At 42.2% G+C, this 27,674-nt stretch overlaps 1 protein-coding gene and 1 non-coding gene across 4 annotated transcripts; both read left to right on the top strand.

Annotated features, from left to right (window-relative positions):
• Nucleotides 1-5,131: 5,131 nt before the first annotated feature.
• On the top strand, nt 5,132-27,670 carry TAFAZZIN (tafazzin, phospholipid-lysophospholipid transacylase). Of its 3 annotated transcripts, none has more exons than XM_087710854.1 (11): nt 5,132-5,385; nt 8,438-8,592; nt 9,793-9,921; nt 13,225-13,270; nt 13,389-13,474; nt 15,966-16,046; nt 16,349-16,390; nt 16,472-16,559; nt 25,472-25,524; nt 25,953-26,030; nt 27,026-27,670. In XM_087710854.1, exons 2-11 carry the CDS (start codon nt 8,484-8,486, stop codon nt 27,049-27,051), a joined length of 738 nt encoding a protein of 245 aa, XP_087566980.1. In that variant the 5' UTR covers nt 5,132-5,385; nt 8,438-8,483; the 3' UTR covers nt 27,052-27,670. The 3 variants fall into 3 exon arrangements, with proteins under 3 accessions (XP_087566980.1, XP_087566978.1, XP_087566977.1); XM_087710852.1 differs by having other exon boundaries at nt 5,134-5,395; nt 16,472-16,534; XM_087710851.1 differs by having other exon boundaries at nt 5,135-5,385; nt 16,472-16,534.
• On the top strand, nt 15,275-15,378 carry LOC148048356 (U6 spliceosomal RNA). Its single transcript, XR_015696204.1, has one exon. It is a non-coding gene; the product is annotated as a U6 spliceosomal RNA (small nuclear RNA).
• Nucleotides 27,671-27,674: the final 4 nt, after the last annotated feature.

The following is a 27,674-nucleotide window of genomic DNA, read 5'->3' as shown; positions in this document are numbered from 1 at the left end:
AACAGTTTTAGTTGCAATTAGACTTATTCTGCCATCATTATGTGTTCTTTTCATACTATGTACGTATGTCATTAAAGCATAAATCTCCCAGGAAGTCTTTAACTGAGTTCATTGACACCATTGCTTCAGACTCATTAAACAGGTGGAGAGATTACACCTTAATATGTGATATTAAATTAATATAGGTATTAAACATGGTGTATGTGTAATTGTATCTTACAAAGATGTGAATGTAGGACATCCAATAACAATGTCAGCCTGAAGTACAGAGCAGGGCCTTCTCTTTTATTTGTAATACCCTTAAACTTCCTACCGGGTAAAACCCACCTCATATTCATTTTTAATAATTTAAGTAAAACACAGTTGCTTAAAAAAACAACAACTCCCAACTGATCCTAGGATTGAAATGCAATCTTCCCCCCAGTGCCCCAAAGCCTTTGTTTGCCTGGAGAGGCAGAGGTTGCAATATTATTTCGTTTGATTGTTTAATGCTTGGTGTCAAGTATAAATAATACATTTGAAGAAATAAAATTAATTTAGGTACAATAAAATTGCATTGTTAAATACAATAAAATTGCATTGTTAAATACAATAAAATTGCATTGTTAAATTAAATAATAGGTGCTTCATTATTTAGTTAATGATACATTTACTGCTGCAACGTGCTCTACATGGGGCAGCCCTTGAAGAGCATTCGGAGACTTCAGCTTGTCCAGAATGCAGCCGCGCGAGCGATCGTGGGTGCACCTCGGTTCACCCACGTCACACCTATCCTCCGCGAGCTGCACTGACTGCCTATTGGTCTCCGGATACGCTTCAAGGCGCTAGTCGTCACTTATAAAGCCCTTCATGGTATTGGACCTGGGTACTTGAGAGACCGCCTGCTGCCAATTACCTCCAATAGACCGATTAGATCCCACAGATTAGGCCTCCTCCGAATTCCATCCGCCGGCCAATGCCGACTGGCGACTACCCGGAGGAGAGCCTTCTCTGTGGCTGCTCCGACCCTTTGGAACGAGCTCCCCGTGGAGATTCGAACCCTCACCACCCTCCAGGCCTTCCGCAAAGCCCTTAAAACCTGGGTGTTCCGACAGGCATGGGGCTAAAGAGTTTTTGCCCCCCTTCTCGAATGGTATGGTTGTTGTGTGTTTTTAAATTTTGTATTGTTATGTCTCGTCTTTTTTATCCCCCTGTCTGTACCCCCTTCCCTGATTGAATTGTGAGCCGCCCTGAGTCCCCTTCGGGGAAAAGGGCGACATATAAATGTAATAAATCCAATCCAATCCAATTTAGTTTTTATATAGTACTTTACACTATAACTTCTTTACTATTTTATCTCAATGGCATGGACATACTGAAGCATACGTAACACTGCATGCTGAACCAACTAATCAGATTAAAACAGGACAGATATATTCTTTTTTGAGAGCAAATCAAGTGGGAGGGAGGAATGCTACAGCGATTAGCTTATCTTTTATAATCATCTCAAATTCATCATCCTGAAGAGCTGCCCCAGGATCTCTATTACTACAGAATAATTTCTTTATGGGTTAGTTTTGCAACAGGGTGTTAAATTGTATAAAAACTTTTGCAATGGCTGTCTATCTTTTCATTTGTTCCAGATTGCATGATAGACTCTTCCAGAACTGTATCCAGAGTGTTTCTCAAGGTACATCGAAATATTGCCATCCCCTAATCATTTAAAACCATAGAAATTAGTAATATTTTATTTTTCAACAAGGTATTCTAAATAGTCACTTCATATGTATACCGATTTTTGATTACTTCCTTATTAAGATTATTTATCAACAAGATATCTTTATAATATATACTTAAAGTTATACATTATATCACCAATCCTCTATCAAGTATACATAAATTCATTTTTATCCTTATCCATTTTAAAGCAAAAGTTCTAAAGTATTCAATTCATATATGTATCAGTCTTTCATTGTATCATTGTTAGTCTAGAACATCTTTGTATGAATATATGTTGTACAAGGACAATAATGAACATAAGCATACTCGATAGTTGATTGGTGGGATTATATATAATTGAAAACAGTGATATACAAATATTAATGATTGGTAAAAAAAAAACATATCGGGATATGTGATTATATAAAGGTATATTGTTATTAAACAGGTAATCAAGAATGTAAAGGAATTGGGTTTATTGGGAAAAATATATATTAATTGTAATTGAATATACACTGTACAATGAAAGTGAGGTACCTAGTTATATATTAGATGAAAAATCTATGATTGTAAATGTAATTGAGAATATGGATGCAAAAACACTTGTAACCAATCGACATGCTGTATGTAATGGATGAGAATTTTTTTATGTTGTTTTTTTATGTTTAAAAATAAAAATAGCAATAGCAATAGCAATAGCAGTTAGACTTATATACGCTTCATAGGGCTTTCAGCCCTCTCTAAACGGTTTACAGAGTCAGCATATCTCCCCCACAGTCTGGGTCTTCATTTCACCCACCTCGGAAGGATGGAAGGCTGAGTCAACCTTGAGCCGGTGAGATTAGAACCACTGAACTGCAGATAACAGTCAGCTGAAGTGGCCTGCAGTACTGCACCCTAACCACTGCGCCACCTCAGTTCTAAAAACAAATCCCCCCCCAAAAAAAATTAATAATATTTTACTCTGGCTGGTGAGCATTGGCATATTGTCACTATGGAATCCTATCCTAAATTTAAGAAACTATTCTAAAATTTTAAAAAGAACTTGTGATTTTGGAGCTAATGAGCTTGAGGAATGTGGCACAGAAATTGTATTTGATGGCTTAATATTTTACTCCATTCAGCTGAGTCAAAAATTACATGCACTTTCAACATTTCTTTTTCAACTCACTTGAGCGGGGGGAAAAAAGAGTACAGGTAGTCCCCGACTTACAGCGGCTCATTTAGTGAGTATTCAAAGTTGCAACAGCACTGAAAAGAGTGACTTATGAACATTTTTCAACTTACAATCATTGTCATGTGAACAAAATTCAGATGCTTAAGAACAGGTTCATACTTATGACGGTTGCAGTATCCTGGGGCCATGTGATCACCTTTTGTGATCTTCTGATAGGCAAACTCAATGGGGAAGTCAGATTCACATAATAACTGGGATACTAATGTAACAACTGCAATGATTCACTTAACAATTTTGGGCTCAATTGTGGTCGTAAGTCGAGGACTACTTTTATTTTGTCATCTCTTACTGAAGTCATCCATTTAATACACATCCCATCAGAGGTGGCATTCAACGGGTTCTGACCAGTTCTGAAGAACCGGTAGTGGAAATTTTGAGTAGTTCAGAGAACTGGTAAATGCCACTTCTGGCTGGCCTCGCCCCCATCTATTCTCTGCCTCCCGAGTCCCAGCTGATCAGGAAGGAATGGGAATTTTGCACTAATTTTCCCCTGGAGTGGGGAGGGAATGGAGATTTTACAATATCCTTCCCCTGCCATGCCCACCAAGCCACGGCCACCAAGCCACACCCACAGAACTGGTAGAAAAAAAAATCTGAATCCCACCACTGCATACCATAGTTAGAATAGCATCCCGGAAGGACTCTATAGTCTTCTTTCCTGGAAGATGTCAATTGCTCTAGCATCAGGAGAATATCACCTCCACTCTTTCACTTACAAATTTCAATCAATGAATAATGAAAACATCTAGAAGCTGATGTCATCATCGTAATTTTAACAGTGCTATTTTCTGCAGAGGTAAGTTTTAGGATTGACTTTCTAAGGGTGAAACTGACAAGCTCCGAATGTTTTAATCAGTAACATTTTCTAAAGCTTGCTGTGTTTTTGTCTCCATCTACGAAGGACTGTGACCAAAACTTGAAAGAATGTTCACTGATAAAAGTTGAGCACATTGTGTCAATAAAAAGGCACAGTAGAAGTACACTTGATTGTGTACTATAGAAACAAGCATATATAAGCACGCCAGTGGTGGGATTCAAATAATTTAACAACTGGTTCTCTGCCCTAATGACCAGCAGGGTAGGTGGGGCTTGGTGGTCATGTGACTGGGTGGGCATGGCCAACTCAACGTCACGCACATTGATGGACGCTTCACCTTAGCTGTTACAATGTAATAAGGGTTAACCAGAGAGGCAGTTTCTGTAAGCAGGGCAATAAAGATTAGGCTAGAAACAACACCAGAGTGTTTCCTTCCTGCCTTCCTTACAGGATTAGCCCTGTAAAGTGGGAAAAAAACAAAAGGAGATTTCTTCCAACAACCGGTTCTCTGAACTGCTTAGAAAGTTACCAACTGGTTCTCCCGAATAGGTGCGAACTGGCTGAATCCCACCACTGAAGTACTCCCCTACCCCTACTCCCCTACCCCTTGAGAAATACATTTACTTCTCAGAGTTCTCCATAGTCCAAGTTATTCTTTAGGATTGAGAACTGCCAAAAGACTAACTGGAAATTGTTTGTGTCTGTGACAACATGAATCTCAGGCAACAGAGAAACAAGCTCATCATATGAACTTGGCTTAAAAAGCTGGAGATAGCAGATTCTCCCATCAAGTGAATGCAATTGTTCCAGTGACATGGAACTTTCAGGGAACTTGATGTGTCCACATATTTGCAATTGTGTAACCATAAGAAGCAGAGATCAATCTCCTTTTCAGCCTGTATCATTTTACTAATTTACACAAGGATTTGCGAGAAATAAAAGCAGCGACAGAAACTTTAAGAAGAATAAATCTATGTGATGGGAAGGAGGAGAAAAGGACTCAGATCGGGGGAAAAAGCGGGGTGGGGGAATTAAAAAGCTGGCTCAGAATTATTCAGAGATCTTTTTATGTATTAAATTTATTTATTTGTATCCCGCCTTTATTATTATTATTATTTTACAAATAACTCAAGTTCTTCACGCATTTATTCAAAATGTTCGACTCCGCGGCTCTTCAGTCATAAAGCTAAACCTCTAAAAATTGATCTGTGACTTTTCCAAGTCCCAAAGGACAGTCCTTGGGGCTCTTACCATAGAGACGGGGAAATCTAGAGCGAAACCCTTTCTTGCTCGCCTTGGAGAGAACCAAGAAGCGGGGACCTCTTTTTTTTTTTTTAAACCGCGACATGTTGGACCGGAAACTCAGACTTTCTACCCCTCTATCCTTTTTTTCTCTATCTCCGTGGGCTCCTCCGAAAGTGCGTCACTTGGGAAAGCCTTTTCCAGCAGCCCGAAGGGGGCGGGGTCTTGCGGGAATGGATACTTGACGGGCTTCCCTCCTTCGAAGTCCTAGTGGGAAGGTAGCGGCGCGTGAAGAGAGGCTGCAAAACTTGGGGCGCGCTGAGGCTGCACGTGTCTCCACCGCCGTGGGGGGGAACAAAGAGGAGAGGCTTGACGGGTCAGTCTCGGGGAAGTAAGTGCAGGTAAATGAATGGGATTTGACAGGGGGAATCCAGGCGGGGTTCTGGGGGGATGGAAAGAACAGACGATCCGATTAGGAGGCGCGTGCAGTAACGTGGGAACGACCCTTTTGCACAGAGGTGTCGTCTATGGGAGGTGGGGGTGGTGGGGGTGGTGCGGCGGCTTGTATTGTATTCCGGTGGTTGTAAGCCTTGCCTAGCAGATGGGAGAGGTTCAATGGGAGAGATGGACTCTTGAATTTGGGATGGGCAAGATAAATGCATCGACCCGCAGATAGAAGGGGGCTATCCACCCCCCCAGAGGAGGGTTTTAGAGTGGGAGAAACAGGTGGAGTTTGTATGTGTATGTGTGTGTGTGTGTGTGTGTGTGTGTGTGTGTGTGTGTGTGTGTGTGTATTTATATTTATATTTATATTTATATATTTATATTTAAATTCACAACCCCTGGTATGCCCAAATATGGGAGGAAGGTCACACTTCCATTCTCTGTCCTTCGGCTCGTCACAAGAGACCATCCAGACAGAAACCCAATATTATTTTTACTGTTGCCTTTTTGTTACATTTGTTATATTTATGCTGATAAATAAATAAAGGGAGACTAGTATAGATCTATTTCAAACTATTTAGCTCTCATCAGCTAGCCATACCCTTGCTGGGAATCGAACCTGTGCTCTATTGCCTCTTAGGCAGATGTGTTAACCATTGAGTTACAGGGCTCGACTCCTTATCAGCCAGGCCAGGGTGAAAGGTATATATTTAAAGTCACAACCCCTGGTATGCCCAAATATGGGAGGAAGGTCACACTTCCATTCCATATATATATATATTGTATTTGTGCTGTTAAATAAATAAAGGGAGACTAGTATAGATCTATTTCAAGCTATTTAGCTCTCATCAGCTAGCCATACCCTTACTGGGATTAGAACCTGTGCCTTATTACATTTTAGGCAGATGTATTAACCATTAAGCCACAAGGTTCTCCTCCTTATCAGCTGAGCCAGGGAAATAGGTATGTATTTAGTGATCTATACTAGTCTCCCTTTATTTATTTATTTATCAGCACAAATACAACACAAATGTAACAAAGGCAACAGTAAAAATATTGGGTTTCTGTCTGGATGGTCTCTTGTGACGAGCTGATAGACAGAGAATGGAAGCAGTAGACTTCCTCCCATATCTGGGCATACCAGGGGTTGTGACACTAAATAAATACATACATACATACATACATACATACATACATACATACATACATACATACATACGAATGAAGAAATCGGATGCTCTGATTCAGTGTGGTTCAGACTTTGCAAAGTGATGGAAAGGGAAGAATAGGCTCAAGAAACAGGTGGCTGAGTCGGGTTGCTTTGGAGGGGGGGGAATAAAAAAAGCAAATGGAATTTGGTTAGGGGTGGGTGGCTGCCTGGCAACCTGGAGATGCAAGCTTTAAAAAAAAAACCATTGCAGAAGAAAATGGAGTTGCTCTCTGCTGCAAGAGATTAGATTGCCATTTGTCAGAAATGGTGCTGGGTCTCCTGCTTGAGTCTGGGGAGGGGGAGTTGGATTAAATGACTACCAGTATATCTGTTATCTGCAGTACTTTACTGTATCCCTGTTATGAAATGTGGGAAAGAAGGGTGACCAAAAGATTTATATTTCAGTAGGCGAAGATGCTGATGATTTGAATGGCATTTTATTGCGGCTTCAGCTGGTTAATTCAGAAGGACAGGAAGTGACAGGTTTACTGGGGAAAAAAAATCAGGATCGACTCTGGGTGTGTGTGGGACAAAGCATTTGATTGCAACATTCTCTTTCCCCTGTCATATACAGTATTTACTTTTACACGGAATTTACAACCTTTAAAGATTGCTGCTGTCAAAATTCCAAACTGATGCTCAGATAAACTGGTTCTCTTCTGCAAAAACCCCACCATCAGCTTCTATTTAGAATGATGCATCTCTTCATTTTTCCTGTCCTGCATCTCAACAACATTTTTGGCTGTGGATGTTTTCCTATGGAATGAATTGTATGCACGCAGCCAAAATAAAAATTGCAATGATGTCTTTTCGCTTGGCTGGCTGCTCCAGCCAAGTACTGAAGAAGTTGCCTGATTTCTCTGCTATCTTGAAAACATGCTTATTAACTCAGTTCCGGAAAAAAGGAAAGACTAAATAATGATGCTAAAAGTATAAAGTTAAAAAATATCTACTGGCAGCCTATGTATCTAGCAACATCTCTGAAGGGTAACTGGGACTGAGGCCCATATTTGGTACACTGAGGAGAGAGCTATGATAATGTAGAAAGAAAATGAGATTGGGAGTTTTCTTCTTGCTCCTGAAATTATTGAGAACCAGATCTTTAAAGCTGTGGAGAGCCAATCTAAAGATGAATGAATACATGAATACACTCCAGAGTGTATTCACTCTCTAACTATTTCCTATTTCTCCCAGATGATATAGTTTCATGTGATGTGCATCTCAAAATCTTTATTTCCCTAAGAATAGTATATGTCCCGCATTTCATCCCTCAAACTGGTTTTTCTGGATTTGGGGTGGATCTATGACAGTGACATGATTGGTTAATAGTTTGCTTGGAGGTGTAATTATAATTAATATCAGCTTCTAAAAGCCATATATCTATGTGGCCATATGTCATATAGTATTACTAAAAAGCAGGCCATTATATTTCAGTTGCATCTTTCAATTATGTGATTCGGCTTAATTCTGATGACTAATTTTAAATAGAAAAAATAATAATCTGAGGTGTTATAATTGGAGAACAGGGTTCTGGAGAAATGGCTTTGATGTTGTTGGTTGTTTTTTTTTTTGTTTTGTGGCTGTGGCACCTCTTTCAAAATATAGGACATTTTTTTTAATGTTGTGTGGCAATCCATGGGCAAGATGATCCTGTAAGGGTGTGGTGCCAATAGCAAGTTCAGACTGTGGCCTCATGAGTAGAGCAAGGATTCAGCACAAGAATCTGTCAGCTGAGAAATATAATGGAAATCATTGGCTGAAAAACAGTCTGCTGTCTCTCCATTCACAGGGACAGCTGACAGCATTGCCTTTAGAGGATCACCAGGGATGGGAAGATGCCCCTGGAGGTGAAATGGCCGTTTCCTCAGGTCCCAAATCTGCCATGGAATTTGGCCAGCAGGGTGATCATGGGATTGGTGGGTACCTATAGCTGCTTCTGGACCAGTGAGTATTTATTACCTCTTCTCTGTTTTGATCAATGGCTGATTGAAAGATGCTTGACTGATGAAGCAAATTTGTCGCTTGGGGCTTCCTTGGCCATATTATCAGGGAAGGTACTTGGAATGTTAGGAACAGCCAAAAAGCTCATGCTATCACATGTCTTGGTTCTTCCGGGCATAATGCAAATTTTGGAGAAGAGGTCCCATTTTTCTGAGCTCTGGAAATTAGCAGTTAGACTTATATACCGCTTCATAGGGCTTTCAGCCCTCTCTAAGCGGTTTACAGAGTCAGCATATCGCCCCCACAATCTGGGTCCTCATTTCACCCACCTCGGAAGGATGGAAGGCTGAGTCAACCTTGAGCCGGTGAGATTTGAACCGCTGAACTGCAGATAACAGTCAGTTGAAGTGGCCTGCAGTACTGCACCCTAACCACTGCGCCACCTCGGCCTCTTGCTAATTAGCAATAGCAGTTAGACTTATATACCGCTTCATCGAGCTTTCAGCCCTCTCTAAGCGGTTTACAGAGTCAGCATATTGCCCCCAACAACAATCCGGGTCCTCATTTTACCCACCTCGGAAGGATGGAAGGCTGAGTCAACCCTGAACTGGTGAGATTTGAACAGCCGAACTGCAGAACTGCAGACAGCTGAAGTAGCCTGTAGTGCTGCATTTAACCACTGTGCCACCTCGGCTCCTTAATTGATTAGCAAGACGCCCAATACCTGGATTAGTAGATCAGGGGGGGAAACAAGAGGGTGGATACTAGCTCATGGATGGATGAATATGGATCAACATATTCAATAAGTTTATGTACCTTGCCTTTTCCAATGGCCAGTTTTGTCTGAGGACAAGATCCACCAAAATTCTCGACTTGCGTCTCCTCAGATCAAGTTCAACTCCAGGACATTTGTTTTCAGGTTTTTTTGGAGGCAACGGTGAAGAGATCATTTCTATTCCTTTCTTTTGGACTGTTTTTATAATTTTTCGCTTATGACCTTGGGTCTCTTTGATAGACCTGTATAAATTCTCTGAACACCCAAATCATTCAGAAGTTTAAATTCCTGATTCTGCTCTGCTTCAATCTGAATTAGATCCTGGGAACTCTATAAGTGGGATTGTTAAATGAAATCCACTTGAGTGTTTTACCTAAAGTGTTGCAGTTGCTGCTTTTCACTCTGCTGCCTTGTTGTCCTTTGTTCAGGATATATAAACAAGCTGAATATCCATAATGAAGAAGTTCTTTACGAGCTAATTGAGAAGCGCCAACCAGGAACCCCCCTCTTGACTATCTGCAACCATCAGTCCTGCATGGATGACCCACATCTTTGGGGTACGCTATGAGAAGGGAAGGGCTGCCAGTTTGAGAAAAATATTCTCCCCCACCCCCTTTGAGACATTGGATCATTATTCTTTTAGGATTTAGAGTCAAACAAGAGAAAGAGAGGGCTTCTCCCATTTCACAGATCTTCCATTAAGGTCTTTTAATTTGCTGTTATTAAATGCTAAACATATAAACTGTAGTACTACAATTATAATGCAAATAATATTGCTATGATTATAAATCATATATAGATGGTTATCGTGGCACGACAAAACCGCGGACCACTAAAGCGCGCCCGATTAAAGCGCGTCGCTGACGTCATCAGCAGCGCGACAACAGCAACCGCGGAGAAAAAAGGGCGCTTTAAAAAGCGCTTTGAAAGCAAGCCGATTCACGTTAAGGTAAGGTTTAGGGTTAGGGTTAGGTTAAGCGTTAGGGTTAGGGTTAGGGTTAGGTTAAGGGTTAGCGTTAGGTTTAGCGTTAGGTTAAGGGTTAGGTTTAGGGTTAGGTTTAGGGTTAGGTTTCAGGGGGTTAGGTTTAGGTTTAGGGGTTAATTTTAGCTTTAGCGCTCACAGCGTGCTTTTTTCGTCACGCTGTGATGACGTCAGGTATGCGGTTTCGTCGAGCGCGCTTTAGTCGACCGCGGTTTTGTGGTGGAACCGATGGTTATATATAGATGGTTATAATTCATCTAGCAATAACAACAACAATTGTGACATAATTAATACAGGCAAGGATGATTTATGAATGCACTGAAATAGATGGGGTGAAGCACACATTGTTTTACATTAAAAAAAAAGGAAAGAGGAGAAAGGAAATGAGGGAATTGCAGAGATCTGGAGCTTACATTGTTAATTTTTTAGAAACAGGTGGTTCAGGGTTTGCCCAAAAGTAAATGAGAAAGGAAGTCGTATGGTCATTAATCAATCTTGCTTGGTCAAATATTTCAATCATTTTCAAATTCTGAGTAAGTTTATTACTCTGGCTATTTTTGCAGCAAGAAGGTAAGTGAGGATTTCCAGTCCATGTGATCTTGAATCAAGCAGTGCTAGCAAGGGCTGTGAAACAAAAGCACATCTAAAGAATTTATTTGATTTTATTTATTTATTATTTATTTATTATTAAAACTTGTATGCCGCCCACTCTCGGAAGACTCAGGGCAGATTTTAGTTATTTCTGCCTATCAAATTTTTCTCTGATACATTTCCTAACACATCAAAGACTCATTTGGTTAAAACATCATAACAGATCTCATATTTAAGTCCCTGAATCAATTGTTATTGTCTGTCAGCCCTTCAACCTGAGCCAGGTCAGGAAACGTGGACTACTGAAACGCTAGAGCCGTGACGGTGAATCTATGGCACGTGTGCCAGAGGTGGCACGCAGAGCCCTCTTTGGGCACGCACGCCCTCAGCAGCTGCTCTTCGGGTCTCCAGTGTGCGCATGCACACCAACTAGGCAATCTTTGTATGTGCTAGAGCCCCAGAAACCCGAAGACCAGCTGAGCAGAGTGCATGTGTGCGCTGGAAACCAGAAGACCAGGTGGCCAGCATGTGCATGCACCAGTGGTGGCATTCAAATAATTTAACAACCGGTTCTCTGCCATAATGACCAGCAAGATATGTGTGGCTTAGTTGTCATGTTACTGGTTGGGCATGGCCAACTCAACATCACTCACGTTGATGGGCGCTTCGCCTTAGCTGTTATAATGTAATAAGGGTTAACCAGAGAGGCAGTTTCTGTAAGCAGGGCAATAAAGATTAGGCTAGAAACAACACCAGAATGTTTCCTTCCTGCCTTCCTTACAGGATTAGCCCTGCAAAGTGGGAAAAAAACAACAACCGGTTCTCCGAACTGCTTAGAAAGTTACCAACCGGTTCTCCCAAATAGGTGCGAACTGGCTGAATCCCATCCCTGGCATGCGCACTGGCCAGCTGATCTTTGAGTTTTCAGGGCTCCAGCGCTCGGTGCTTGTTTTGGCGCTTGGTGCCGAAAAGGTTCACCATCACTGCTCTAGGGTATCTTGAAAGCTTGCCACAATATCCTTCTTCCCCCGAATCAAGGCAGATTTACCTTAAATTTCTTTCTTAAGATTATTTTTTTAACTTTCCCAGGAAAGTTGACATGGCTCTTGCCTTCCTTTCTTAAGAATATCTTCACATTCCTGTTCATTGCCTCAAACAATATCTAGCAATATTCAGATATATCTGTATTGAACTTTAGCTATCTACTACTATGCTTTTAACAAATCATGATCAAATTGATGAGTCCATGGTACTTGTTTAATTTGTTACTGCTTGTAATAAGTGCAGACCCATCTTGAACAAGAATTTCCTTCATAGCTTATTCATAGAAGCATCTTTCTTTCAAGAAAGTTCAGTGTGGTCAAACTTCTCTGCTTTCAACATTCCACCTGTTTGAATGATACAACTGGTACATCTTTAAGGTGGACAATCACCTAGGAGTTTGTTTGTTTGTTTGTTTATTTATTTATTTATTTATTTATTTATTTATTTATTTATTTATTAGATTTATATACCGCTTCATAGGGCTTTCGGCCCTCTCTTAGCGGTTTACAAATTTTTTAGCAAATTGAGTCAGCAACTTGCCCCCACAATCTGGGTCCTCATTTCACCCACCTCGGAAGGATGGAAGGCTGAGTCGACCTTGAGCCGGTGAGATTTGAACCGCTGAACTGCAGATCACAGTCAGCTGAAGTGGCCTGCAGTACTGCACCCTAACCACTGCGCCACCTCGGCTCCAGCTAAAACTGGAATCTCAGTGAGGGTATTTTTTTTATTACAAGTTCACTTTTAAAAATTAAATACTAACAGTGCCGCAATACCACCAAATGTGAGACATAAGAGAGCTAGTTTGGGGGTAGTGGGTAGCGTGCTAGCCTAGAAACCAGGAAATTGTGAGTTCTAGTTTTCCCTTATATATGAAAGTTGGTTGCATAAGCTTCAGGCCAGTCACAGGATTGTTGCTGTAGAAAAAAATACAAGGCCAAAGTATTAGGGTGTGCATACTTTCTTGACTTGCACATAGAAAGGTGGAACAGACTACAATACATTGCATAACACTGCACTCAGGAATTTACCCACCTTTCCATGTTAAATCAAACCAGTGGCATCAAACCCTGGCTCTTCCCTGAATCACATTCCAAATAGTGATACGTATTTTAAAAATTCCATTCTTAACTGCAAAGCTACTTCAACAGCTTTCTAACATCACCTGTTTTTTAATGCATTTATTTTTCTGTTTGGTAGAAATAGGTTTGGATGGGTCCCATTAATGTTGTGTTTCCTACAGGTATCCTGAGATTGCGACATGTCTGGAACTTACAGAAGATGCGGTGGTAAATCATGAGGAAGAGTGGTTTTCTCTGGAAAAAGAAGGGGCCCCATTCAGTCCCTGTTGTGTGGGTTTGGTGAACATCTTTAAGTACTGTGACATATTTTTTATGGCTCTCTTAGGACTCCAACAGCTGCAGATATCTGCTTCACCAAGGAGCTGCATTCCCATTTCTTTAGCCTTGGGCGATGTGTTCCTGTCTGTCGGGGTATGTAGCTGATTTACTTGATAGAGGAATACAGACAGATCACGATTAGTGCATGTTCAAAAAAATGCAATATTCACTTAAGCGCTAATTGTAAAATTGAATGCAGATCATGTTTAATACCACCCAAAATTCAGTTAATGGGAGACTCGGGGTTCTGATATTGAAGGCAGTGCACGCACAGTTGCAGTTTGGGATTTTAGTCACAGCTACTCTTCATGTGTTCAAAACGAGAAAAGGAATTTTCCATCAGAAGAAAACTGTACAAGTTCAAAAAAGACTGCTCACTATTGCATTGGAGCAAAAAATTCATATAACTGAATGGCACAAACATGGCTACAGCAATGCTAAAAATAGGACGAGATGTTGGAATGGCGAGGAAGTGGCGCAGTGGGTAGAGTGCAGTACTGCAGGCTACTTCAGCTGACTGCTATCTGCAGTTCGGCGGTTCAAATCTCACCGGCTCAAGGTTGACTCAGCCTTCCATCCTTCTGAGGTGGGTAAAATGAGGACCCGGATTGTTGTTGGGGGCAATATGCTGACTCTGTAAACCGCTTAGAGAGGGCTGAAAGCCCTATGAAGCGGTATATAAGTCTAACTGGTATTGCTATTGCTATGGCTGAATTTACAGTATGGATTATTATAAAAAACAGAGGGGAAATAAAAGAAAAAAAATAAAATTGTACCAGCTTTTTATGGTTTGCAAACATCTATAACATCCTCTGTGTTACAACCACAGAAACAAAATATGGATGCATGGATTAAGGATTGCAGTAAAAATGCACTCCTCTTGGGAGGGTGGCCATTCAGAACAAAACTTAAAGTTTGTTTAAGAGAGTAAAAGAAAAAGAAAAGAAACAGAACAAAGGTGTTGCTTGATTTGGTTGACTTAAAAATCGAATTTGATGCAAGCTAAAATTGCTGTAATATTCACATATACATATGAACCTTTCTGCATATAAACATGTATTTATGTTTAAAATATTCCATTGCCTCTTTTCTATCAAGCTGGAACCAATTGCCCCATTTTCCATAGAAATATCACTTCAATTAATGTGAACTAGAATTATGGGATTCTTCTGTGGGATTCATTAATCAAGGCATGCAGCTCTTGGGATACAACTAGAGAGATGATATCAGGACCAAGGACAGAAGTGCCTGAAACAAAATGAAAAGTAATTTTCCATCTTAAGATCCCCACTAAATACTGAGACAGCAAGAGGTCTTCGGACCTTTATTCCCCAGTGTTATATCTCCATAAAAATATGAGTGATCTATAATGTTTTTAATAGTATCTTCATTAAAATTACTACAATAGAAATACCAATTAAAAAATAGAAGGTGCAGGGGGGAAAAGAAAATATATATACTGCAGTAACGAAAGAGACATATATGAAGAAATGACTTCCTAACTTCATAGCAAATATAACCCATTTTAGTAACTTGTCTTTCTTTTATAAATATACTTCTGCAGAGTAATTTATCATCCCCCCCCCCCCCCGGAAGCCTACATGTCTTACTGTTGCTGAGTAGATCCATTAAAAATTGCCAGTTGCTTGTGCTTGCTTCGGCAGAAATAGCAGTTAGACTTATATACCGCTTCATAGGGCTTTCAGCCCTCTCTAAGCGGTTTACAGAGTCAGCATATTGCCCCCAACAACAATCCGGGTCCTCATTTTACCCACCTCGGAAGGATGGAAGGCTGAGTCAACCCTGAGCCGGTGAGATTTGAACAGCCGAACTGCAGAACTGCAGTCAGCTGAAGTAGCCTGCAGAGCTGCATTTAACTACTGCGCCACCTCGGCTCTTTACATAGCACATATACTAAAATTGGAACGATACAGAGAAGATTAGCATGGCCCCTGGGCAGTGATGACACGCAAATTCGTGAAGCGTTCCATATTTTTAAGTAACAAACCTAACAGAGATGGCTAAAATATCAGCATATCTCAAGGACCACTCAAATGAGAGATACAAACTGGAGTGGAGAAGATGGATTGACTATACTCAGAATAAATATGGGACTAACAAATTCCAGATAGTTTATGACTGAAGAAACAAGGAATGATATAATCTGTTTAGAGCTAGCCTAGCAAAGAGGAGTTAAAGCTCAAATGAAAGATGATACTAACTATCTTTTAAGTTTATTTTAGAACATCTTTGTTAAAGATTTATACCCTGTATTGGTTCTGGGAAGTCGTGGGGGGGGGGGGGAAGGTGGGGGGGGGTTGGGGGGGAGGGGAGGGGGAGGGAGGTAAACATTTGTAAAAAAAAAAAATTCAAAAATTTTCAATAAAAAAAAAAGCCAGTTGCTTTACACATGGAAAAAGGGTCTCTAAATAAAAAATCTTGCAGATACCTATGTCTTTTTTTCGTAGGGAGGGATGACAAGTAGTATGGCTGGGATGCATGCTTTAGGAACCCTCTCTAAGAGTGTAGGTAAGGAGTTTCCATGTTAGATGGAAGACCTTGACAGTGTTCCTTCTTTTCACAGGAGACGGAGTCTACCAAAAAGGCATGGACTATATACTAGAGAAGCTCAACTGTGGTGACTGGGTGCACATGTTTCCAGAAGGTAGCAGTAGCTGAAAACTGTTCTGGGAGGTTGCTGGGGGTTAGAAGGCACGGATGCATTTCATAGCACCTTGCTATCATACCTGAACTGCCAGATTCCCTAGGGCAGTGGTCTCCAACCTTGGCCACTTTAAGACCTGTGGACTTCAACTCCCAAGAGTTCCTCAGCCAGCAAAGCTGGCTGAGGAACTCTTGGGAGTTGAAGTCCACAAGTCTTAAAGTAGCCAAGGTTGGAGACCACTGCCCTAGGGGACTTGCAGTGCACCCAATTGCTCCACATTTCCTCCCAACTTTCTTTTGCAGGTAAAGTAAACATGACCCAGGAGTTCATGCGCTTCAAATGGGGTAGGTATTTTCCCTAAGAAGTGAAGTGCATTCTGGGGTAACTCGGTCGCCTTTAATTCTGCTTCTTTTTCTGTCTTCCAGGTATTGGCCGTCTTCTGGCTGAATGCCGTCTGCACCCCATTATACTGCCACTCTGGCATGTAGGTGAGGCTTCAATCAAAAGTGTAGGGTGAGGTTGGAGAGAAGGGGAAGTAAAATTTGCACGGTGGCTACAAATTGCAGTTGCCGGAATAAATGTGAGATAGGTGTCCCCAGCCTAATTAATCCTCTAACACCTATATAGGAAGAATAATATGAGAAGAGGTGGCTTTTCTCATTCCGGGCCATAATAATCTTGAAAGCGAAGCAGATGTGCTCAAGGAAGCTGGCAGGAACTCACACATCAGTTAACCATCCAATGAAGTAATTTGTGATAGCTTAGAGGATAATAAATGGTTTGAAGGTGCCACAAGATCTTTTCTGCAATAGAGTAACATGGCCACAAGGACCTTTTCCTGGTTCACTGACAAATGCGCGCACAACAAAAGCACACCGAGAAAAGCGCGCCGAGAAAAGCGTGACGTCGAAAGCGCGCCCACAACCGCGCGCCGACAACAGCGCGCCGACAAAAGCGCACCTTCAACAAAAAATGCGAAAACAACATAATAACCCTAACCCTGAACCTAACCCTAACCCTTACCTTAACACTAACCCTAACCCTTACCTTAACACTAATCCTAACCCTTACCTTAACACTAACCCTAACCCTTACCTTAACACTAACCCTAACCCTTACCTTAACACTAACCCTAACCCTTACCTTAACACTAATCCTAACCCTTACCTTAACACTAACCCTAACCCTTACCTTAACACTAACCCTAACCCTTACCTTAACACTAACCCTAACCCTTACCTTAACACTAACCCTAACCCTTACCTTAACACTAATCCTAACCCTTACCTTAACACTAACCCTAACCCTTACCTTAACACTAATCCTAACCCTTACCTTAACACTAACCCTAACCCTTACCTTAACACTAACCCTAACCCTTACCTTAACACTAATCCTAACCCTTACCTTAACACTAACCCTAACCCTTACCTTAACACTAATCCTAACCCTTACCTTAACACTAACCCTAACCCTTACCTTAACACTAACCCTAACCCTTACCTTAACACTAACCCTAACCCTTACCTTAACACTAACCCTAACCCTTACCTTAACACTAATCCTAACCCTTACCTTAACACTAATCACGCTTTTGTGGGCGCGGTTTTGTCGGCGCGCTGTTGTGGGCATAATTTCGACATCGCGGTTTTCTCGCCGCGGTTTTGACGTGCACGCATTTGTCGGGTCACGCCTTTTCCTTAGTGATTGACACTTTCCTTTTTGGAAATAGTTTTCTGACAATGAGTCCAAAAGGATGGTTTTAAAAGGTAAAGTGGCAAATCACTGTAGAAGGACCTCCTTGTACCTGCCGACTCCTTGCGTGAGCAGGCAAAAAAGCACTGCAACTGGAACAAACTCTTCCCCATCTACACATATAAGTTGAACTTTGAGGATTTTGTTCTTTGTCCAAGTGCCTTGGATGAATGCAAGAGCCAAGGTGGCGCAGTGGTTAAATGCAGCACTGCAGGCTACTGCTAGATCAGCAGGTCAGCGGTTCAAATCTCACCGGCTCAGGGTTGACTCAGCCTTCCATCCTTCCGAGGTGGGTAAAATGAGGACCCAGATTGTTGGGGGCAATATGCTGACTCTCTGTAAACCGCTTAGAGAGGCCTGAAAGGCCTATGAAGCGGTATATAAGTCTACTGCTATTGCTATATTGCTATTGCTAGTACAGATCTGTTTCCTCAAAGCACATCCATTCAACTCCCATTTCCAGTTTGAGGATGCCTCATTATCTCATCCTCAGGACAAATCCCCCCCAGTCTATTTTGTATTTTGTATCTATCTGACCTGATGTAAAAGTCGCATTTTCTGTTTTCTCCCACCTCTCCCTGATGTGTTAAGATTTGCACAATGCCTGAAGCTGCTGGGGCTATAGAGCTGGTGATGTAGAAAAGGCCTCAGTTCCCGTAAGCCCTTTTGGTTATCTCCCCTCCTCTCCCCCTCCCCTTCCTCCTGTTTTCCTGGTTCCCTTCTGGTCATGCAAGGCTCCGGTACTAGTCCTGCTGCATGCCAGATAAAATCCCAGAACGTGTGTGTCGGGGGATAACACTGATTGAAGTGGGCCCACCATCATCCTCATACAAATTGCCAAGATGCCACAGGAGGGTAGGGTGACTCAAAGTCAGCCTCTATCAGCATTACTTCATTCAGTAATCAGGAAAGAAAACCACCGGGCTCCATTTGAATTGAAATCAAGGGTACTTTTACTAATTATAAATGAACAGTTGCAAAGCTAAGCTGAGTCTGGTTAATTAGGCGCGAAAGCGGATAATATCAAGTACAATTCAATCCCCTCCCCTTGGCACCCCTGTACATAGTCCAATTATAATGCACCCAACTGTCAGGTGGGAGATAACTTCAAAACGTGTCATCGGGATGGAAGTCTGGACAGTTAGCCTTGGCGGGAAACTCCCTTCTTCCACATGCGCAGTAAGGTGGTCAAATCAGCGACTAGAAACTTCCTCTAGCACATAATGATTTCCCTCCCAAATACCATGCTCCCTCCCTCCCCGTTTCAACGACAGCCGAAGCAGCAGCAAGCAGAGGCTGACAGCATCATTACTGGGCTGCCTGCAAGTCACAAGAGAGTTAGTGCTGGCCGAAGCAGTCAGATTCTTTCTAAAGTCACTCTCCCTTCCCGGAGCCTGAGCAGCATAGCATCATGCACTGAAACAAGAGAATTTGCTCTTGGAGCTTTCCCCTCCCAGATCTCCTCTGTGACCTGCCCACAACCCTTACACTTCGGTCAATACTGGCCTCCCCACCTCATGGGATCTGCCAACCTGCTTGTCAGCAGACTGCAGAGAAGATGTCGGATGGGAAGGTAAACAAGTTTCTATACTTTTACTGCCACAAACACGCTGTGCTACCTGCCTGCCCCTTCCAGCTCCAACTGCAGGTATGATCCTGCCAACTCCACGTATCAGCTGCGGTACCTGTTTCATGGGATGGAATGATGTCGTAGACACTCTGTCCAGTGTGAATTAGGTGCTACAATACAATACAATAGCAGAGTTGGAAGGGACCTTGGAGATCTTCTAGTCCAACCCCCTGCCTAGGCAGGGAACCCTAGACCGTTTCAGACAAATGGCTATCCAACATCTTCTTAAAGACTTCCAGTGTTGGGGCATTCACAATTTCTGGAGGGAAGCTGTTCCACTGATTAATTGTTCTAACTGTCAGGAAATTTCTCCTTAATTCTAAGTTGCTTCTCTTCTTGATTAGTTTCCACCCATTACCCTCGGGTGCCTTGGAAAATAGTTTGACTCCTTCTTCTTTGTGGCAACCACTGAGATATTGGAAGACTGCTATCATGTCTCCCCTAGTCCTTCTTTTCATTAAACTAGACATACCCAGTTCCTGCAACCGTTCTTCATATGCTTTAGTCTCCAGTCCCCTAATCATCTTTGTTGCTCTTCTCTGCACTCTTTCTAGAGTCTCCACATCTTTTCTACATCATGGCGACCAAAACTGAATGCAGTATTCCAAGTGTGGCCTTACCAAGGCATTATAAAGTGGTATTAACACTTCACGTGATCTTGATTTTATCCCTCTGTTTATGCAGCCTAGAACTGTGTTGGCTTTTTTGGCAGCTGCTGCACACGGCTGGCTCATATTTAAATGGTTGTCCACTAGGACTCCAAGATCCCTTTCACAGTTACTACTGTTGAGCAAGGTACCACCTATACTGTACCTGTGCATTTCGTTTTTGTCGCCTAAATGTAGAACCTTACTCTTTTCACCATTGAATTTCATTCATTCAAGAGCCAAGGTGGCGCAGTGGTTAAATGCAGCACTGCAGGCTACTGCTAGATCAGCAGGTCAGCGGTTCAAATCTCACCGGCTCAGGGTTGACTCAGCCTTCCATCCTTCCGAGGTGGGTAAAATGAGGACCCAGATTGTTGGGGGCAATATGCTGACTCTCTGTAAACCGCTTAGAGAGGCCTGAAAGGCCTATGAAGCAGTATATAAGTCTACTGCTATTGCTATTGCTATTGCTATTTTATTAAATAGTGCCCAATGTTCAAGTTTGTCAAGATCCTTCTGTATCTTAAGCCTTAAGTCTTCTGGAGTGTTGGCTATTCCTGCCAGGTTGGTGTCATCTGCAAATTTGATGAGTTCCCCATTTATTCCCTCATCCAAATCATTGATGAAGATGTTGAAGAGTACTGGGCCCAAAACAGAGCCTTTGGGTACACCACAGCATACTTCCCTCCATGAAGATGCAGTTCCATTGAGGACTACACGTTGAGTGTGGTTGGTCAGCCAGTTACAAATCCATCTGGTGGTGATGCTGTCTAACCCACATTCTTCTACTTTATCTAGTAGTAGGTTATGGTCTACCTTATCAAATGCCTTACTGAAGTCCAAGTAAACTATATCAACGGCATTCCTCTGGTCCACTAATTTTGTCACATTATCAAAGAATGCAATAAGATTAGTCTGTCATGATCTGTTTTTGACAAACCCATGTTGGCTTTTGGCTATTACTTTGTTTGCTTCTAGGTGTTTGCTTGATTATCTTTTCCAGAATCTTTCCTGGTATTGAGGTCAGGCTGATAGGTCTCTAGTTTCCTGGATCTGGTTTTTTCCCTTTTTTAAAGATGGGGACCACATCAGCTCTTTTCCAGTCCTCTGGTAGTTCCCCGGTGCTCCAGGATCTCTGAAAGATATAGTTCAGTGGTTCTGAGATCTCGTCTGCCAGTTCCTTCAGAATCCTGGGGTGTAATCCATCCGGTCCTGGTGATTTGAACTTGTCTAGGGTAGACAGGTGCTCACTTACCATTTTCTTCCCTATTTCAATGTGTATTCCTAATCTGATTTTTGTGGTGCCGTTTTTGATAGGTTGGACTGCTTTATCCCTTTGTATAAAGACAAATGCAAAACATGAGTTAAATAGTTCTGCTTTCTCCCTGTTGCTTGTCACCTTCTTGCCACTTTTTCCCAGCAATGGACCAATTGTTTCCTTAACTTTTTTCTTGTTTTTAACATGTTGGAAGAAGCTTTTTTGGGTTATTTTTTACTTTTGTGGCAAGCCTTTCTTTATTATGATCCTTAGCTTTCCTCACTTCATCTTTACATGCTCGGGCTATTTGCTGATATTCTGCCTTAGTTATGTCGTCCCCCCCCCCCCCCGCTTTCCACTTTTTATACTTATCTTTTTTGTCTTACAATTTGTCAGAGAGTTCTTTATGCAGCCATGCTGGTTTCTTTGGGGAGCTGTTATTTTTCTTCTTCATTGGTATTGTGCTAGACTGGGCTTTTGTAATCTCATTTTTCAAAATTTCCCAAGCTTCTGGAGTTGTTTTCCCCTTGAGGATTCTCATCCATGGAATTTTTCCCAAGCTCTCTCTAAGTTTATTGAAATTAGCTCTCTTAAAGTCCAAGACTCTAGTTTCACTTTGTTCTACTACTTGTGTTTGCATAATGTTGAATTCCAATATTTCATGGTCCCTTGCCCCCAGGGTTCTTGTGGCTTCAACACCTTCTATCATTTCCTCTCTGTTAGTGAGAATTAAATCCAATATGGCTGATCCCCTTGTTCCCTTCTCTACTTTTTGGGAAACAAAGTTGTCTGCTAGGTTTGTTAGAAACATGTTGGATCTTCCACTTGATGCAGAGTTTGTTTCCCAGTTGATGTCAGGGTAGTTAAAATCCCCCACTACTATTGTGGTGTGCTTCCTATATACCTTAGTTAGCTGACTAGCAAAAAGTTCATCTACTTCCTCTGTACTTTCTCTATAACTTTTGTTGTAGATAGGAGCAAAAGAGAACAGGAAGCAGTAAAAAATTGTCAGTGTGGAATCCTGCCCCTCTTACATAAAGGAAGGTACTTGGTGCTTATTTTTTCCATACCCAAATGGAAGTGGGAATCATAGTGGGAGGGAAAATGCAGTCATAAATTGTTGCATCTAAAACTTGTTCCACGGTAAACTCTTAGGGCGCTGCCACTCGCGGGCCTCACTACCCAAGCAGAAGGGAAATCTACTTTCAGGACAGAGCAAGACATGCTATTAGGAAAGCACATTAAAACATCTAAATGGGTGTGTCCTCGGGTCCCAATTTCATGATAATGAAGTACGTTTTTACCTTTCTATACTTTATTTTGACTAGGTTTAGAGACAATCGGTATGGAGAGTAAAGTTGTATATGTTTCATGTTGCTGCTGATGTCGTCATTATTCTATCATGTAGAATAGGCAGCAGCATCCATGGAAAGAATATCCAAATCAGCAGGAGGGAGGGTGGAGCATCATAAATGGAGGCCTCACACTTTCTGAATCTGCAGGTTCAAATAGGGCAGGGCTTGCGTTGCAGTGCTTCCATCTTTCCTTCTTGCCAATTTCCTCCTTCCCAACCCTCTAGACTGGGAATAGGATAGGAGGAAGCATTGTGAAAGATCCCAGATATCAAAGGCCATGATAAAAATGCTGGAAGCTGATGCAAATAGACTGCACAATCCCCCCACCTCCTGATTAGAATTTGCATAGTAAGGGCCAAACTGTTTGAGGGGGAGGGAAACTGGTTTGCAGGGATCCTATTTAAATAGAATAACATTAGGAAAAACTTATATATAATATATAATATATAAAGTAAATATATATATATATATTTATAAATATATATATATATAAAAAGACGAAAACACCAGCTTGAGGATGGTGCAACAGTAAAAATATTGGGTTTCTGTCTGGATGGTCTCTCGTGACGAGCCGAAGGACAGAGAATGGAAGTAGTGATCTTCCTCCCATATTTGGGCATACCGGGGGTTGTAAAATCTAAATAGATACCTTTCACCCTGGCTTGGCTGATAAGGAGTCGAGCTCTGTGGCTCAGTGGTTAACACATCTGCCTAAGATGCGATACAGCACAGGTTCGATTCCCAGTAAGGGTATGGCTAGCTGATGAGAGCTAAATAGCTTGAAATAGATCTATACTAGTCTCACTTTAATTATTTATCAGCACAAATATATATATATATACACACATACACAAACACACACATACATACATACATACATATATATATATATACACACATACATACATACATACATACATACATACATACATACATACATACATATATATATATATATATATATATATATATATATACACACATTCATACATACATATACATACACATACATACCTCAGTGGTGGGTTCCGGATCCTGTTGCAACCAGGCATCCTCCAGCGCATAGTGCGTGCATGCGTTCTACTGTCCAGCAACGCCTCCGCTAGCTTCTGTGATGCTCCAGCTGCTCGGCGGAGCATCGTGCAGGCGCTGTACGTGGCGTGTGCGTAAGTGCCGAAGAGTTTAAAGACAGGTAAGGACGACGGGCAGGCGGGTGGGCCTGGAACGGTATCCGGTGCTCCGGGCAGGCACCGATACGCCCGTCCCGGGGCGTACCACCTGCAACCCACCACTGACATACATACATACACGCACACACATACATACATGGGGGGATTCAGCTGGTTTGGACCAGTTCAGGCTAACCAATAGCTCCAACGATCAGCTGAGAGCGGTTCAGCCCGATGATCAGGTGGGCCCACCCGCCGGCCCTCGCGCTTTACTTACCTATATCCTCTCAGCTGATTAGCGGGGCAGAGTGGATTGCCACACCTTAGCTGCATTACTCCCCAAGGAGTAACGTGGGAGAGAAGTTCTGGTGAAACTGCGCAGACGCATGCAGCAAAACGCGATCACAGCATCGGTTGTTAAACCGGCAGGATCCCACCTCTGGATATGTAAACTAAGAACATGGAATACAAGTAGTCCTCAACTTACAACAGTTCATTTGGTGACTGTTCAAAGTTACAACAGTACTGAAAAAAGTGACTTACGACTGTTTTTCACACTTTACCCCATAGCAGCATCCCCACAGTCGGGCGATCAAAATTCAGATGTTTGGCAACTGATTCGTATTTATGACCGCTGCTGTGTCCCAAGGTCATGTGATCACCTTTTGTGACCTTCTGACAAGCAAAGGCTACGGGGAAGCCGGATTCATTTAACAACCTTGTTAATTATCTTAACAACTACAGTGATTCCCTTAATGACAAGAGAGGTCATAAAATGGGGCAAAAACTCATTTAACAAATTTCTCACTTAGCAACATAAATTTTGGGCTCAATTATGGTCATAAGTCAAGGACTACCCGTACTGGTTTAGAATTGTAGGTTCTTTTGCGATTGTATGTATGTATGTATGTATGTATGTATGTACAGGGCGGGGCATAACCTTTTCCTAGGGGGTCACAGCAACACTTGTAATAACAACACAAATAATTCATACACCATTCGAAAGCCCATCAAAAACTGAGTTTATTGACACGATTTAAGTCAGTATGACCACCATTAGCCCTTCGAACAGCATTCAAACGAGGTGGATAAGAACACAACAAATCTTCAAACAGTCATTATTTTGCAATTCTAGGGCGGGGCATAACCTTTTCCTAGGGGGTCACAGCAAGATCGACAGCAGTTTACAACTTCTGCGACACCTCATTTTAAAGCCCATAAAAAACTGAATTGAATGAGCTATTAAATGTTAAATTTGCTTTAAGAATGGCTGGAAAATTCGATTCGGAAGAACAAAGGATCATTGACAGAATAAAATGCATTGCCTTTCGAGAGGCACCTCGTTTGAATGCTGTTCGAAGGGCTAATGGTGGTCATACTGACTATTAAATCGTGTCAATAAACTCAGTTTTTGATGGGCTTTCGAATGGTGTATGAATTATTTGTGTTGTTATTACAAGTGTTGCTGTGACCCCCTAGGAAAAGGTTATGCCCCGCCCTGTATGTACGTATATGTATGTGTAGGAATCCTGTTTTATGTTGTCATTTGACATCCCTGCAAGGATCAGGGCTTGGATCAAAAATAAATATTCAGTCTTTCAATTTCCCTAGGAATGAACGATGTACTTCCCAATACACCTCCTTACGTACCCCGAGTTGGACAGGTAAGGGTTTTGGGGTTGCAGGATGGATATAAGGAAAAGGGGTTCCAATTGGCCTGGAAAATTATGAAAATGGAAATTAGTAATTTAGTAATTTAATAAATTTGTATGCCACCCAACCCCGTAGGACTCTGGGCGGCTTACAGAAACAAGATAAAAGTTAAAAGTTAAAAATAAAAAAAAAGATACAATTTTAAAAACAACACACCATACATTCCGTCTAGGTGGGGCTGGACCTCATTCATGAAGTCAACAGCCCCAGGCCTGCCGGAATAGCCAGGTTTTAGTGGCTTTACGGAAGGCCGGGAGACTGGTAAGGGTCCGGATCTCTACAGGTAGATCGTTCCACAGGGCCGGAGCAGCAACAGAGCATTGAAATCTAGAAACCCTCATTAGAGAAGTGTCATAACAGGGCATTTTCTTCCATACAGAAAATTACCGTGTTAATTGGGAAGCCATTCAGCGTCCGTCCATTGCTAGAACGGCTGCGGGCAGAAAACAAGTCGGCGGTGAGTGCCCAGGGAAAATACTGGGAGAACTTCCCTCCATGGGTGGTGATAGGATAAGCATTACGTGGCAGAGGTTGAAAGCATGAGTGTCCACGGGCAACAAAAAGCTTCCAGGGACGCTCAAGGCATTACATTAAAAAAATCCCTGAAATTTACCTTTAAATCTTAATGCCAGTCGCTGAAGAGATTGCTAAAGCTGACTTTATAGTATGATTCACATTGGACTCTTGACAATACAGTGAACATGCTAGATAGTAATGTTTAGATTTGTACCCTTTATCTGGCAAGCACCAGATCGGGAAAAGTTGTGCACTGTGGCCCTAGCAAAACAGACTTGATGTGGCAAGGTGTTAGCTAGATTCACACCAGTGGTGGGTTTCAAAATTTTTTAGAACCTCTTCTGTAGGTGTGGCCTGCTTTGTGGAGTGGGTTGCTGGCCACGTGACTGGGTGGGAGTGGCTTGCCAGCCATGTGACTGGGTGGGCGTGGCCAACTTGTAAAATGTGGTGAGACTCACTTAACAACGCTCTTGCTTAGCAACCAAAATGTTGGCTCAGAAACCCTGGCATTTGAAGCACGCAAGTCTTAAAGCTGTCAAGTTACAAGACCCTTGCACCCCTAACCCTTTAGAGAAAAAAAAACCCAGGGGTGTTCAAACTTGACAGCTTTAAGACTTGTGGACTTCAACTCCCAGAATTCCTCCTCTCGCTCTTCATCTTGATGATGTGCGGACGGGCAGGGGGGAGGGAGCTGGAACCGGTTCTAAACGGCACTGTAGATTTGTGGAACCTCTTCTATAGAAGAGGCTAGAACGGGCAGGAACCCACCCCTGATTCATACCCTATACAGAGCCATAATGTAGTTTATGTACTTTGGGCTCCTAAGAATGTGTGTACACTGCCAAAGTCTTGTTTATAACTTAACATGGTGTGTGGACGCAATCATTATAAGTATGCTTGCATTGCTTTGCTGATTTGGGCTCTTTCTGGCTGTAGATGGAGATGCGAAAAGCCCTGACTGATTTCGTTCAGGAAGAGGTCCAGACTCTAAAGGATCAGGCCGAGAGGCTGCATCAGACTTTCAAGCTACAGGCCTAATGTCGACTAGACCAAGCAGCAGCTCTGTTACCGAAGCATGGACTATCCACTCGTAGTCTACGGCAAGACATGCTGTCTATGCACAGACTACTTTTAACCCGTCACTTTTAAGTTAAATTTTTATCCTTTCTCCACCTACCATCCACGCCCTGCTGCAGATGGAATGGCATTGCATGCAGAAGATTGGATGAAAGCTCCAATAACCCTTTGTCGACCTTCACGCTCTCCTGACTGTACTGGCTTTGGTGTCTGCCACCCGAAGGGAGGGACTTGCAATGACTACTGTATGTAGTTCGCTCTTGCTGGAACCTAGAGGTGTTGGGACAACGGCTGGTCGTGCAAGAACAGGAAGAGGAGGGGATGCGGGGAGCGGGGGGGGGGAACCCACCTCCATCCTGTTCTTGCAAATATCTCCGCTCATTGGAGGAATAGATAATGCATTTTGTACATTTCCTCTTTTTGTAGACTATTGGTTTGCAAATGGTTTTATACTTGAAAACTCTCCCCCCCCCCACCTCCCCCAATAAATGATTCAGACCTGTTGCAG

Source organism: Thamnophis sirtalis, unplaced genomic scaffold (genome assembly GCF_051295495.1).
Source record: "Thamnophis sirtalis isolate CommonGarterSnake01/CBP01778 unplaced genomic scaffold, rThaSir2_p1.2 scaffold_3, whole genome shotgun sequence".
NCBI lineage: Eukaryota > Metazoa > Chordata > Lepidosauria > Squamata > Natricidae > Thamnophis > Thamnophis sirtalis.
This window is presented reverse-complemented; position numbering and strand designations above follow the sequence as displayed.

Excerpts from the sequence above, each read along its gene's own strand:
- TAFAZZIN (XM_087710852.1), top strand. The coding sequence starts at position 8,484 with ATGCCCCTGGAGGTGAAATGGCCGTTTCCTCAGGTCCCAAATCTGCCA. Across the intron at positions 16,391-16,471 it reads GTTCATGCGCTTCAAATGGG|GTATTGGCCGTCTTCTGGCT; the intron begins GTAGGTATTTTC and ends TCTGTCTTCCAG. Across the intron at positions 26,031-27,025 it reads GGGCAGAAAACAAGTCGGCG|ATGGAGATGCGAAAAGCCCT; the intron begins GTGAGTGCCCAG and ends TTCTGGCTGTAG.